The sequence below is a fragment of the Plectropomus leopardus genome, chromosome 15, assembly GCF_026936395.1.
Source record: "Plectropomus leopardus strain MGB_pleo_1.0 chromosome 15, ASM2693639v1, whole genome shotgun sequence".
Classification (NCBI taxonomy): Eukaryota; Metazoa; Chordata; class Actinopteri; order Perciformes; family Serranidae; genus Plectropomus; species Plectropomus leopardus.
This window is the reverse complement of record NC_142190.1, coordinates 9,446,476-9,461,284: the sequence shown is the minus strand read 5'-3', so window position 1 is coordinate 9,461,284 and position 14,809 is coordinate 9,446,476. Positions and strand designations below refer to the sequence as shown.

General features: G+C 37.8%; 1 protein-coding gene across 2 annotated transcripts in view; it reads left to right on the top strand.

Moving 5' to 3' along the window:
* sc5d (sterol-C5-desaturase) overlaps window positions 1–14,307 on the top strand; it is a 29,267-nt gene extending 14,960 nt beyond the window's left edge. The window contains exons 2-6 of one of the 2 annotated variants that reach the window (XM_088088068.1): window positions 4,670–4,716; window positions 9,595–9,812; window positions 11,270–11,402; window positions 11,483–11,583; window positions 13,042–14,307. In XM_088088068.1, the coding sequence (XP_087944194.1) occupies window positions 4,683–4,716; window positions 9,595–9,812; window positions 11,270–11,402; window positions 11,483–11,583; window positions 13,042–13,506 (951 nt within the window). In that variant the 5' untranslated portion in view covers window positions 4,670–4,682 and the 3' untranslated portion in view covers window positions 13,507–14,307. Of the gene's footprint in view, window positions 1–4,669; window positions 4,717–8,408; window positions 8,476–9,594; window positions 9,813–11,269; window positions 11,403–11,482; window positions 11,584–13,041 lie in introns of those variants that run through there. The other variant, XM_042499368.2, reaches the window with a different exon arrangement.
* Window positions 14,308–14,809: the final 502 nt, after the last annotated feature.

The following is a 14,809-nucleotide window of genomic DNA, read 5'->3' as shown; positions in this document are numbered from 1 at the left end:
AGGATGCAGCCTGACTTATTTCTTCTGTTGTGATGAGTTTTGGCCGATGCTGGGCCAGGTCATTTTGGTTTTGGGTGAAAACATTTCAGGAATTGACACTTAAAGTCCCATCTCATAGTGTATTTCAGCTCCATTGCTGACTTGACATGATGACGGTGACCACATGATAGTTCTTATAATAAAAGCTTGTAAAGGCTCGGTCTAAGGGTACGTTCGGATTCAGCCGTCCCCTCTATGTGGGGCATCTGCAGTCTGCTACGGGCATCAAATGATGTGTATCAAATGAGGTGAAGAGCTCTCTGTGTGTTGCACTTAATAGCTGAATTATCTGCAGTATGGAGAAAATACTCTAAAATATAGACCGTGGAGAGAAAATGTATCCTCAAAGTTTACTGGAAAGTAAAGAAAAGTTGAGTCAGCATTTTAATTGAGGCCAAGATGAGTCTGAACCAAAGTGGATTTGAAAACGGGAAAGTTCTAAGGCACCAGAAAAGTTGCATCTTAGACCCCAATCCTGCACTGATTCAAACTCTAGAGAGAAACTAAAAGTAAAAGTATTTCCTGCGCTTGCCTAGGTGTCTTGTGTATGCATCACAGAGGTTATTAGCCCACAGTCTGGGGTTGTTGCCTTTGAATCATTAAGTAAAGGGTGAGTGTTTGAAGCGCCTTGATATAATGATCCTTGGCAACTCTGAGAGTTCAAAGTAAATTGGCAAGGGTAAAAAAGGCTTTTCTGCCACTGAACAAAATAGAGAAATCAGCCAGCTATGTTTAATAGAATTTTCATCAGTGCTCAACCAGTCTCTCAAATGGGTTATCTAAGATAATGGCTGCACGGGTTCATTACCTCCTTGTCAAATTAAATTTCTTTTTCTCCTCAAGGGGGATTGGGTAGTGATTACAGATCTAACCAAAAGAAGGCTCTAACTTTCACTCTGTAAAACTGGTGAAAGGCCGCAATGACAGCAAAATTAGTCTGTTTCATCTTAAGACCTTTGTTGTACGCTGACCCGTTCGCGTCACAAAGAGAGTGGGTGTTCAATGTGGCAGCGCCAATGACTGGCTTTGTTTGCCCATTTGTTTCTTTTCTTTGTGTGACTCTTGTTTCTCATAAGTGACGGCATTTTGTGAAAATGGGGTATGATGTATGAGGCAACTATTTACTTAAATAAAACAAAATCAGCAGGTGACACATTGCTGTAGGGCTTAATGGATTCTTATTCATTGTTTTGTGTTTTGTTTTTTTGAAGAAGGAAATTAAAATGTTAAATGGTCCGTAGAGAACACAGACTCTAAACTCAACAGAAAATACATACTGAAAATGTACATTTAATGGCGGTATCTCTTAGTGCATTTTAATAATTGAGTGTGAAGTAGTTGTGTATAGTATGAAGCAAATACAAATCTTTATAGTACACTGTTTGTCCAGGTAGTATAACTACCTATAACTATAAGTGTCATACTGACAGGAAATGATACAATCAATTGAACTGCAATTTTAGACATCCATTGCAGATTTAACTTAGAAAAAGAGAGAGCAAGTATGAGACATGCAGGGCGGAGGCATTTTTTTTACACTTAACTCAACCCTTTTCAGTTGTCCTTTGACCACATTACTGGAGTAAAAATGGAGTTTAATATTTGAGGATTTCAAGTTTTGCATTATACCTTGCTGCAGGAGGCTGAGTCTTAATATAAAGTGCACATAAAAAAAGAAAAGTATGTCCATTTTGTAAGGACTATGACCTTTTATACTGCAGTTGTATCAATTGAAAGCATTAAGCAGAGGTTTTCATTTTGCAAGCATAAACCACTCTATAGTAACATTGTTCTCTCAGGTGCTTTTAATTTCAGTTGGTATTTTGTTGGCAAAGCATTTAAAAAGCAATAAAAAAAGACTGCAGTCCGAGGCACCTTTACTGACAAAACAAAAGTGAAAGGTTCGCTTGTTCATTTTGTACTAAAAACAAAAACAAAAAAACAAAAACACCAACATATTTTGGCTACAAACTGGTTTTTAAAATTTGGGGGAAATACAAAGCAAAGCGAATGAAGCAGCTTAGAACCACATCCCAAAAAAATTTCCTTTTACCCCTCTTTGAGGAAGAATTACATCAGACTGTGCCTTTCAGGATGTGCAGGATCTACAAATAGACAGCTTCAAAGAGATGGAGGTGCCACCTGTGTGATGAGCGAACTTTAATCATCAAAGTGGAAGGGGTGGAGCATGTTGTGTCCAGAAGGCAATTTGCATTTTAATATGTTTTAAGTTGTTTGATTCAACAGTGTGTGGATATTTTGAGGAGCCAAATCTCATGGCTCACTGGAGAGTTCACTAACTGATAATAGTCTGCAAAATATTCACACTGATGAGGGCTTATGATGCCTTCAAGTGGGGTCGTGTATTGGTCATCTGTACGACCTACTGTTGATTCATAGCATTATTTATGGAAATATCGATCTGACAAGATCATATGGGAGCCTATGAAAATTAAAACTGACACCTGAATCCTGAACTGTTCCCTGAATTCAGGGAACCTTAAATGAGTCATCATTTTCATGTTGATTGTCAGTCTCCTAGCAACAGTGATCTTGCGACATTAACTTAAAAGATTTATGAAACTGCAGCAAAATTGAATTGCAATTCTGTGCAGAAATAGTGAACATGCTTTGACAAAATGATAATATGTTTGCTTTGGATTTGGTGGTTTGTTCTGGTATTTTTTAACATCACCTAGTTGTCCAATTTGCTGTTAATTCAGCTTCAAACCAAAGTTCTCATATGTCCTATTATAAACTGTTACCTGAACATCTCATGTGACATCAGAAAATAGGCCTCCAAATTGTGCTTTTTGTCACATAAATCCATTCATGGCAGAAGAAAATTAAGTTTGCAGTATTCATACACCATGATCTAATTTCACAGTTAATTCTCATTCCATGAAATTTTATGAGACTGTGTTATTTATGAGCAGATGCATCCACAGCCCCAAACTGACTAAACAACAGCAGCTGTGGCCCGCACCATCCAAACCCAAAGAGGAGGTGAAGTGCTTCTCATTGCTGGCTGGCTTTGGATGCAGGATCTCTAAACCCACTAATCTTTTGACCAGGGTGACCAAGAATCCTGCCCAATTTTGTTAATGAGCACCCGATTATGTATCGTCTCGTTTACAAGTCTCTGGTGGCAGGTCTGAACTGTGGACGGTGTGATGTGTGTGTGTGTGTGTGTGTGTTGGCCTGGATCTCATACTCAGTGGTGCTGCTGAGAAAGCACTATAACGTGTCAATATAAAATATGTGGATGTCAATGTGGGAGCAGCTGAAAAAGTGTGTTTGATTAGTGTTTCTGGGCAACATTAATTTCTGTTTATTTGAGCTTTCGTGAAGTAAATAAAGGTATTATCAGCAAAATTCACGAGAAGTGCTTTAAATAAAAGTAATGATTGCACAGTAAAATGTTGTTTGTCACTTCTCTAGGATTTTAGATTAAAATTAACGCTGTATTAATGTGTATGTTGCAATTTGCTTCTGTAGATGTTAATTTTAACTCCTTTGTATGCTATTGGATATCATAGTCTATAAGATCCCCATATTTTTGTAGCTGTTCTATGAAAATTACGTATCTCTAAAAAAGTCGACTATTTGTGTGCTCAGAAAAACAACCCTGTTTTAAATGTGATGATGCATTTTCCAGCTGACCTAGTAACACTTTATCCTTCAGTTTATCTCAAAATTCAAAATCAAAACATCCGGTAATAGAGGGTTTTTTCCGGAAAGGAAGGAGGATGACAAAAATCTTAATATGAAGGCTGTCTCACAAATATAGTGGAGTGAAAAGCACAGTGTTTGTCTCTGCGCTGTAGAGAGCATACTCAAATAAAGTGAAAGTACCTCAAATTTAGGCAGAGTGAGAGGGATTTGTTGGTTGCGGTTTGTAAACACAGTTCAAAGTTGGCCCCTTCTTGGCTTAATAGCACCTGTCAGATGCGTTTGATCCACTGATTGAAAAAATAATGGTCATGGTTACCAAGACACCCATTGGTTTGTGGACTCCCATTTTAAAGCCTCGAGTTCAGTATTTTGGCCGTCGCCATCCGTCACCCAAGTGGCCATGTGAGGAACTGCAGTTTTTTGGCACTTCTGTGTTGGCTTCATTTTTTAGCCCTGGACATTGCAGCTTGGTGCTTGTGATCTGGCATCTAGTTGTTATGCATTTTTACAGAGTCCCGCCCTCACACCCTGCACACTGTTATTGCCCAAAAGGCTTCACACCACTGCCCAAAGGCTGATGCACAGAAATGTCCCAAACACAGCAAATTAGGAAAATACAAACAGAGAGTAGGGTCTCTGCAGATACAGATACTACCATACACTTGAGTGTGTACATTTTCGTACAGGAAAATCCAACTTACTCTGTCTTTAGGTATAGTACTTGAGTAAATGTACTTTACTTTACATTCTAACACTGCCCAGATCTTTGAACAATACATTACGTGGTGAGCTTTAAGAAGATCAGCGAGGTTGTAAAATAAACAGCAGTTAAGCCAGATTATTGAAATCACTTTATTTGGAGGTGAAACCATAAATGAGGGCACAAGTGGCTAATGTGAGGATTTCTTTACATCCCATCCGATCTCTCTAAATGTCACTTTTCTTGTCTCCTCAGATTTCTTTTTATCATGGCTGTGTTCCCAGATCTCAGCAACCAATTTGGTGAGCACAATGTTTTCACTATATGTCATATAGATGTTTATTATTATTTAAATAACCCCCTTAGGTTTATGTATAATTGTCAAAAAGGTAAGGTTATATTCATCTTAAGCGCATCAACCCACTGACAAGATAATCAAATATATGACGGAGTCAGAAGTTGAGCAGTCACAGCGTCTCCACTTGTGACAAGTTTCTCCAGTTTTTGATTACATTTCCCAAAGTGACACATCCACTGTTGTTGCCTACTGAGGAGATGATGAGCAGCAGGTTATCTGGGGCTCAGCATGAGGGTTGCCTCTCTGCAGATATCCTGATTGGTTGATGTGTGTCTGCACACGGAGGGAGATGCCTTCACAGCCTGTTAAACAGATCCATGCTCCGACAAAACACCAACTTTCTTCTAAAGTAGAGACGCTTCCAGACAAGCCTCTGCAAACAAACACTCTGTTAAAAGAAGAGAGCTCCTTTAGTCATACATACAACTGTTGCATTCAGTGCGCAAATAAACTGATATAATCAGCTGAAGCAGGTGATACCTACTGCAAAATAAATGAATTATATTACATTTTGCTTTACACGTTTCCTCTAAAAAACGCATTTCTCTTCATTGAGCTGGATTGCATTCAGTTTAAGAGCATAATGCTACAGTTCCTGTTTACACTTGAGGTTTTACTTTTCTTGTTTTATAATTTCATTCCCATATTTAGTACAGGTTGGCTGCGGCTCAGGAGGTAGAGCAGATCGTCCACTAACCACAGGGTTGGCAGTCCGACCCCGAGCTCCTCCTGCCCAAATGTCAAAATGTCCTTAGGCTAAACATTAAACCTCTATTTGCGTCTGATGGTCAGGCAGCACCTTGCATGGTAGCTTGCTGCCATCAGAGTGTACAATGGGTAAATAAGCAGCATATTGTAAAACACTTAGGATAAAAGTGTCCTATAAATTCAGCCATTTAATCTCTGAATTGGACATTCATACAAGTGTTGGGCATATGCATGAACAGAGGAAGTCATATTTATGAATATAAGACAGCTTTATGTCGATAAACATAAAGTGTGGCCATCTGCTGTCCGTACAGCACAAGTGAAGCAGTAGATAAGAGCTTGATGTTTAAAGGCCAGCAGCCTGCTGCATGTCATGCTAATGAAAATTTGGAAACTTGATCACTGCCAGTAGCTAGAGCAAGCCAGTTTGTGTCAGAGTAGAAATAATTCACTTTGACTGTCTGCATGTGGCTGTTCTGGCCTTAAAAGCCATATAACAATAATTTCATTTAGTACAGCATGCAAGTTTCTGAAATATTGTTGAATATGTGCAAATTTTCAAGTTTTTGGTACTTTTAGTGTCCTTGACCTTATTTTATGTTTTTAGTGAAGTAAATTAGCAATCTGTGGAGAAACTGTTGACTTTGTAGCAGTGAATGAATTTTAGAATAGCAGCTACTAAAACCAAGATTGTCACATTTCTTTTTTTTTTTTTCTAGTTTAGTTTAGTTTTTTATTTGTTATGTGGATCACGTTACTCCCCTAACTCTACTCAGGCTGGCAAAACTTAGCTCAGTGATGTAATGCTTGGAACAGCAACAACTAATTTCCATTTGGTTTTTATGTTATTGAGGTAGATGCTCAATTTTCCGCGGAGAATATCTCAAAACTTCAGTACATTAAATTAAAAGTTTCCTCATGGCTTGATACCACTAGCAACAATGGAGAGAGTGCAGTTTTTATCATTTTGGTGAATTGACCCATAATAAAGTGCAGCATTCAATGAATTAATAAAATATTAATGATTTCTATCTGTGATTTCATCATCTTTTCTTCATATTGTTTTTTATATTTAACTTTTCATATAAATCTTGAATCTTTTCTTCAAGGTCAAATGAAAAGTCCATGTTTTTTTCTATTGCTTGCACTGGGTGATATGCTGTTTTTTATTACTGAATAAGAGAATGGGCAGTGTACAATTATAAAAAACAGATGAGGAAAAAGAGGGGACAAGAGTGGAGTAAGCTACTGCATAAAGGATTCAGTTGACTACAAACCTGCAGTCCCTGAGTTTTGCAACATTGGTTTTGTTTAAATGTGAGTGACCTCTCTAACTTATAAAAAATATAGTCCAAGTGTCTAAAGGTGCTTCTTAAGAAATGGGAATAAATTATAGTACCAACTGGCGCTCTCCAAACTGTTAAGTAGGACACGACTTCTGAAAGTGAACAGAGGATCAAAACATTGTTAATTACAGGGCTTTAAGTTCATTCAGGTGGCGAGTGAAGAAGTTTTATTTAAAATGTTTGGTAGTCCCTGTTGGTATTGAAAATATTGTATTGAAAATGGATCAGAAAGAAGACTGGTAGTGGCTTGGATTTAACAGTGAGGAATAAAAAGAATCAACTGGATGAAGAAAGAAAGTAACAAGAGCTTTTCTTCAAACATCGACGAAAATAGCTTCTTACAGAAGGACTACATAATTTAAAAGCTTCTTTTGGTGGCTTATTGATGTTATTGACATGTAATGTATAAAAACAATGCACCACTGTAACCTACAGGACAAAGCAGTGAGTACATTCTGGATATGAAGAAATGACTAACAGCACAATGGAGTTGGACTGATATGACCTTATCAAATCACTCTTATAAACCTTTACCTGTTAAAGTTGTGAGTTTTATGACGGGCTATAACATTTCCTAGTTTTAATATTCCCATAATAGGTTATTCATATAATTTAATGATATTATATTGTGTCTAATAGCCTATCGGATTTATATCTGTTTTTGATTCACTAGCCTCCAGCTGTAACACTATAATGTTCATGTATGACACAGAGCCTATAGTCAACTATAATGCAGTACAGTGAATCAAGCAATGCTCCCTCTTCTACCTTAGAGCACTGGCGACACCTTGTGGATGTCATTTTCACAGCAGAATAGAAGTAATTTGTGTTTTCTGACATTATATAATAATAAATCTGTGCTGTGTCAAAAATCTAGTGGTTTGCCTGTATGACAAACTTCATTCAGAAATCTTGCAAGGTTATTTTTGCCTGGCTGAATTGCTACAATACACTATACACATGGGTTAATTTAGCACTTATTCTATTAAAAGGCTGTTCTGGAAAATTCAGCTTTCATGTTGTTTTAAATAAGAGGTTCTGTTATGAAATTATTTTGCCTACAAGTTATGCAGCCTACAGCAAAACTGATAGTGCAAGTAGTGCCTCAACCATTATGAGAAGGGGGAAACAACGTTGGGTGTATTAGAAGATGCCGAATTGAAGGGTGAGTCTGAAAGTTTAGTGTGATCTCGGGAGTTTTTTTCCACGATATAGATGACATTAGGTAAAAAGGAGAAAACTTTAAATTCTTACGTTTTGTAAAGGAAGTTTGGTTACATGCTAGAATGCAGCATGTTATGGCACGTTTTAGCTTCTCCCAATGTTGAGTTGTTTGGTATAAATATTGTATTGTTACATTACGAAGCATGAAACAATACTTATTGAACAATCTGGGGGCGTTTCGGTCCCTGCTGCAGCTGTGGCCGGACCTTTAAGGGCAGCAGCGCTGTTTCTGTAGCACCATGATCAGATCCTCCAATTGGCCAATCGGAAATCATAACAGTCCTGCCGTGATGAGAAGCTACGCGCTCATTGGATATCCTCTGTGTGACGTGAGCGGTGACTCGGCTCTGATTGGTCGCTCGCTCACGTTTAGTTAAGTACAGATCCCTCCACTGTTGTACTGGGATACGAGCAACCTACACAAGGTACGATACAATTTTATATTAATAACATAGTGCCGCTCTGTTATTTGTGCAGCTCAGTTAATTGCCAATGATATCATGTGATGCAGCCTTTGGTGTTTGTTGATGGATATAGCAATAATATTCACATTTTCGTGAAGCTGTCACACATACATAACATAAAATCTGTCCGGAAGTTACATAAATGTGACACCGAATTAACGGATGGAAACTAAAAATCTATGTTTTATGCATATGTGTTTCGTAAAAGTTTATTAGGGGCAAACAAAAAAAAAGGACCAAAAAAGTTGGTAGTCTATTGTGTTGATATTGGTAAAGTCAGGATCTGGCCTCTTTCCAGAGATCAGAGGGCAAAATCCCGATGTCCAGCCCATCAGCAAAATAACTTATTATTTTATTAATAATAACATATTTACATATACAGCCACTTTCTGTCTACTACTGTAATGGCTTATTCTGTCTACAACAATTGTTAAAAGGACATGTCACGACTTTTGTTGAGTAGAAAATAATTTCTTGGATAAAGAAAGAGTGCAACGCAGTTGTGTGCCACTCATGTGTGTCATTCATTCAGTTAATTGCTCACGTATACTTTTATTAAAAGTAAAATATTTGCAGTGTTAATCATTTCTTGTCTTCATGACATTAACAGTGTAAATGTGGCAAATCTAATGAAGACATTCATTTATGACCTCAGAAACAGCAGCTTTACAGAAATAAAATCCTAACTCTAACTCCACTCAGTGTATTTCCTCCAGTGCTTTCAGCCTCATTTTATTAACATATTAATACACATTGTATAGGATTTCAACTATCATACTGTCAATCATTTATGAACACTACTACACTTGTAATGGGTAATTTTTAGGTTGTTGTTCACAAATAACACTACTAATAAGAAGTTATTAAACATTACTTTATACCAAGTTTTAATTGTAAATGCCAAAAAGGAGAGCAAGGGGTTTGAGGTGTTACCTTAAAAATGTATCAAAGGATTAATATGAGAGATGACAGGTAACAGCAGGGCTTCTGGGAAATGAAGTGTAGCTTTAATTATGTGTCCTTACTGTCCGTGATATTCGAATATCAGCTTAGAGTCTGTCTCTTTTCCACACTTTACAGATTCAACCATGGATCTTGTGCTGAACGTTGCTGACTATTATGTCCTCACCCCGTATGTGTACCCTGTGTCGTGGCCTGAGGACGGCGCCCTGCGGCAGATTATCAGCCTGTTGGTGCTGACCAACCTCGGGGCTGCAGTCCTGTACCTGGGCCTGGGAGCCATCAGCTACTTCTTCATCTTTGACCACAATCTGATGAAACACCCGCACTTCTTAGAGGTATGAAGCCTTTAACTCGTGTATTTGATGACTGGGAACATCTGCAGAATGCATTTAAATGTAGTCAAATCAAATTTTTGTCTTGGTGATGTTGGATTGAATAATTGTGTGCTAATATGGACTCAAAGAATCAATTGCATGATTTTTTAAAAATGTTGGATGCTATTGTATTTTAACCAGGGTCCCTGCAGATCCTAAAAAAGTCTTTTAAAAGTAATTAAATGAATCAATCTAAAAATAAGGCTTTAATTGGTCTTAAAATGTCTTGACTTAATTTTTTAGTGCTAAGACATAAAAGGTACAATTTTATGAATCTTTTTTTCTGACAATGCATTGTTAAATCTCAAAGTAATGGGTAACTTAAAAAGAAAATTCACAGAATACCACTTGCACTGCTTGCACCCAAAAGTTATATTTTTAAATATTTAAATACTTAAATATTTTTCTGAGTGGCCTTGAAAAGTTGTGAAAAGTCTTATATTCCACTTGCTGTAGGCTGTTAACTCTGTTTACAGTAGTTTATGTTGCTATGTTCACCCCTCATGGTTTCATTAGGACCATAAAAGCCTGACAAACATATTTTTGTGTTGGTGATTATTATAAAGGCCTTAAATATGCTTTAAATGAACTAGTTGTATGCTGTGTTGTCTGACCATTAGACGCTGTTACCTGACCTGAATGGCCACACACCTGGCCAAAGTTACATAACTTGTAGGACAGTTATTGATCTCATTCATTGGATCGATATAAGCGTTTTAATGACAGCAGGGGGACTAATAACTAGCCAATCAGTGCCACAGGCAGGACTAATGCTGTGGAAGCTTTTGTCTTTTTACAGAGACATCATGTCTTCTCAATGTTGCTTGACATCGTAGCTTGTTTTTACTTTGCTTCGGGCTGCGCTTAAACCCCTGCAAAATCAGCATTTTGGCACTGCTACACATCAGTTTGGACTTAAAATGATGTTAGATTTAAGCCGATTTGTGGGTTTCCAGTGATTGGTAGGGAAAATCAAATTCCCACCCCTACCAAAATCAGTGAACCAGATAGGACCAAACAGAGTGAAACCAGTTGACAGTTCTGTCTGATATCAGTCAGGCAAGCATCACTTTTAAGGTATTAGCCTGACATTATTCTGTATTTGTCTTTATTGTCAACCAATCCTGCAAAAAACAGGCAAAATAATTGTAAATCAGCCGTGGTCTCAATAGTTTCTGATTTTCCAGACACTCAGTCAGCCTCCTTCAGCTGTTCAACATTCATTCCAGATGAATTAAACCAAACAAATCCAATCACACAGCCGCCAGATTCAGCTATGATTATCACATGAAATTTCAGTGTGCATACTAATTGTCACCAGAAATCTATTTGCATGCTCTCTGTGTCTTTATATGTTGATACATTCCCTCTTTCTTCCAGTATAATCAGCTATCTTATTGTTTATTTTTTAAATTTAGAATCAGGTTCAGAGGGAGATCAAATATGCGATGACTTCTCTCCCTTGGATCAGCATCCCAACAGTGGCACTGTTTTTCGCTGAAGTTCGAGGATACAGCAAACTGTATGATAACGTCAACGAGTCTCCGCTGGGTAAGTTGAAGACTGACCTCACTGAGCTTTCAGTAGTTTTGTTAAAGCTCTTGGTGCTGACGCGGTCTGCGTGCTTTCAGGTTGGCCTGGGCTCTTCCTGAGTATGATCTCCTTCCTTTTCTTTACTGACATGTGCATCTACTGGATTCATCGGTTCTTACATCATAAGCTTATTTACAAGGTGAGTCCAACAGTGGCTTTCTCTTTTTTTTATTTTTTTTTTTTAGGGCTAAATATTCATTTGTATTCTGTCATTAAGTCCTTAATATTAGGAAATGAAAGATAAACAACAGCGAAGTCAAGCAATCTTTACTGCTGCTCCCAGCACCCATTGACCCTCATCTCTGGAGCTCTCGCCCACAAACTATCCGTGATATTGACTCTTTCCCCACTTTCAAATACCACCTCAAGACACACCTTTTTAACTTAGACTTAGTTTTTAGATTTTAACTGTATATTGATTTATTTATGTCCTGATTTTTTGTTGTCTTTATTATTATTGTATCTGTTAGGGTACAATGAGTGTCCTGAAAGATGCCCATTAATCAAATGTATTATTATTATTATTATTATTATTATTATTATTATTATTATTATCATCATTATTATTATTATTATTATTATTATTATTAGTGGTAGTAGTAGTAGTAATATTGCATCTCTTCTTATCTCCATTATTCATCCAGTCCTCTATAGAAGAGCCTTCATCAGGCCCAAAGCATCAGGCTGACCCTACATAAACCCGCAGTTTCTGTCCCAAGCTTGAGGCAAATCTGCACCACAGCAGCAGTTTTGGGCCTGAGCCCGATTGAAAGCCCCTAAATTTGTTCTGTAAAAGAAAAATGCCTCAGAGCCAGCAACAGTCGTGCCTGGAGGCATTATGTTTTTAGGTTATCCGTCTATCCCATTCTCATGAACACAATACCTCGAGAAAACTTTGAGTTTTTGTTTTGGTTTTTTTTTAATTTGGCATAGACGTCTACTTGGACTCAAGAATGAAACTATTAGATTTTGGTTGTCAAAGGTCACTGTGAACTCACATCCATCTCATTCTTGTGAATGCAATATCTAAGGAACGTCTTGAGGGAATTTTCTACAAATTTGGCAGAAACTTCCACTTTTAGTCAAGAATGAACTTATTACATGTTGGTAGCCAAAGGTCAAGGTCACTGTGACCTTGTGTCTGTCTCATTCTCATGAACTCAATTTCTCAAAAAAATCACTTGAGGAAATCTTTTCAAATTTGGCACAAATGTCCACTTGCACTCAAAGTTGAACTGAATAGATTTTAGTGGTTGAAGGTCAAAGTCATTGACCTCATGGTCATCCCATTCTCATGAACGCAATATCTCAGGAACACCTTGAGGGATTTTTCTCAGATTTGGCACCGACGTCCACTTGGACTCAAAGATGAACTGGTACAAATGTGGTGCTTCTCTGTCTCACCTGATCGGGCTCAGGCAGACAATCAAAGCTCTGTTCTGTAGTGTCTTTACCAATGCCACCATTTGACACTTTTTTATAACTACCATAAATGAGTTGAAATCATAGAAAAGTGTCAGGTAAATCACAGTTACCATGATTTTTAGAGAAAGCAATAACATTTTCTCTGACTACTTTGCTTTTTTCTTCCCACCAGCTGTTTCACAAACCCCACCACTTGTGGAAAATTCCCACTCCCTTTGCCAGCCACGCCTTTCATCCAGTTGACGGCTTCATGCAGGGACTCCCGTACCACATCTACCCCTTTCTCTTCCCCCTCCACAAGGTACTCTACTTGGCCCTCTACATTTTCGTCAACATCTGGACCATCTCGATCCACGACGGTGACTATCGCGTCCCTAGCGCTCTGACGGGTGCCATCAACGGCTCGGCTCACCACACCGACCACCACCTGTTCTTTGAATACAATTACGGTCAATACTTCACTCTGTGGGACCGCCTTGGAGGCTCCTACAGGCACCCGTCGGCTCTGATGGGGAAAGGTCCCCACGATCTGATCCGTAAACTTGAAGCAGAGGGGAAGTTTGGAGATGACAGAGTGAAGAGTAAAGGGCAAGTGAACGGACATGCTCAGAGAGGAGTCACATGTAAGGAGGAGTAACAGTAGGGAAGGTTAAATTCTGAAAGTGAAATCTATTTTTGTAAAGACTGTGTGCAACACCCACTTTCAGCTGTAATAATTGAGTTTTGCACTTGCCAAATATGCTGTTGTGAGATTTTAAATGCAAGTTAATAAGGTGCAGGATGGCTAACTCTGGATTTACCCAATTAGAGGCAAGCTTTTGGATCGCTGCATTTTTGATACACCAATCAAGCCAGTTGGCCTAATTCATTTGCAGTGCTTATAAGTGAAGCAAAAGGTGATAAAGTTTCAATATGCTGCTCAGGAGTTTTTACTTTTTGCAGACCTAAAACAGAGCCGAGAGACTTAAGGAGTATCAAAAGGCTGGAGCTGCTACACTGTCAGTGAATGACACTAATAGTGAAGTTTGACATAATTATTAGAAACTGAAACCAGTGTCACAAAGACTTTTTTACTACATTTCTACATTTAACAAGTAGTTTTTTGTTGTAAGTTCAGACTGGATGTTTAACATGAAAACCAACAACTACTTCAACTGTTACTTCTGGCATTTTTCAAAAATTCTCAAAATTGTGAACATTTATATTACTTATAAAATTTAACTTTACTCTATGTCTGTTGAAATGATTGTATCATTATTGGTTTGAGAAAAAAGACCTTTCCTCCCAGTACTGTATCAATGCGTTGGTATAAAGAGAGTCAAAATACCTTTTAGAAATAAATGATAGTGCTGGATAAAAAAAAAATGCAACATACATACATAGAAATTTCTCTGTGGTTTGGTTCTATATTCATACAATAAAAATTGTTTAAAATTCATTCTTTGTAAGTAATAGTTTTACAAAAGCTAGAATACCATCTGGAGGCTGTATGCCTCCACCAACATGTTGAGTTGCAGTTTACATCAATCTCTGTCCAGACTTAATATCTATAGTGAAGACTTTAGGAATATAATGAAAAGTATTGAGAGTACTTCCTGGTGAAATGTGGATGATGCACAACAACCTTCAACCCAGCAACACAAAAGATCTGTAAAATCAGCACAGTTTTAAGGATAACACCCAAGATTAGCATCACCAATTCGGTATCTGATTAAATGTTTCCCCTTCTGTTCCTGAGATTTGATGTCAGATAATGGCCAAAAAGTATTTTGCAGAACATTATGATGCCACGGTGAAGTTGGATTTGAAATGTCATCACTTGATTACTTCATTTTAATTGGACATTTATGTGAAATTTTGTTGCAATTAGCGTCACAGTGACCTATGACCACCAAATTCCAGTCAGTCACCCTGAGTTCAGGTGGACGTTTGTGCCAAAT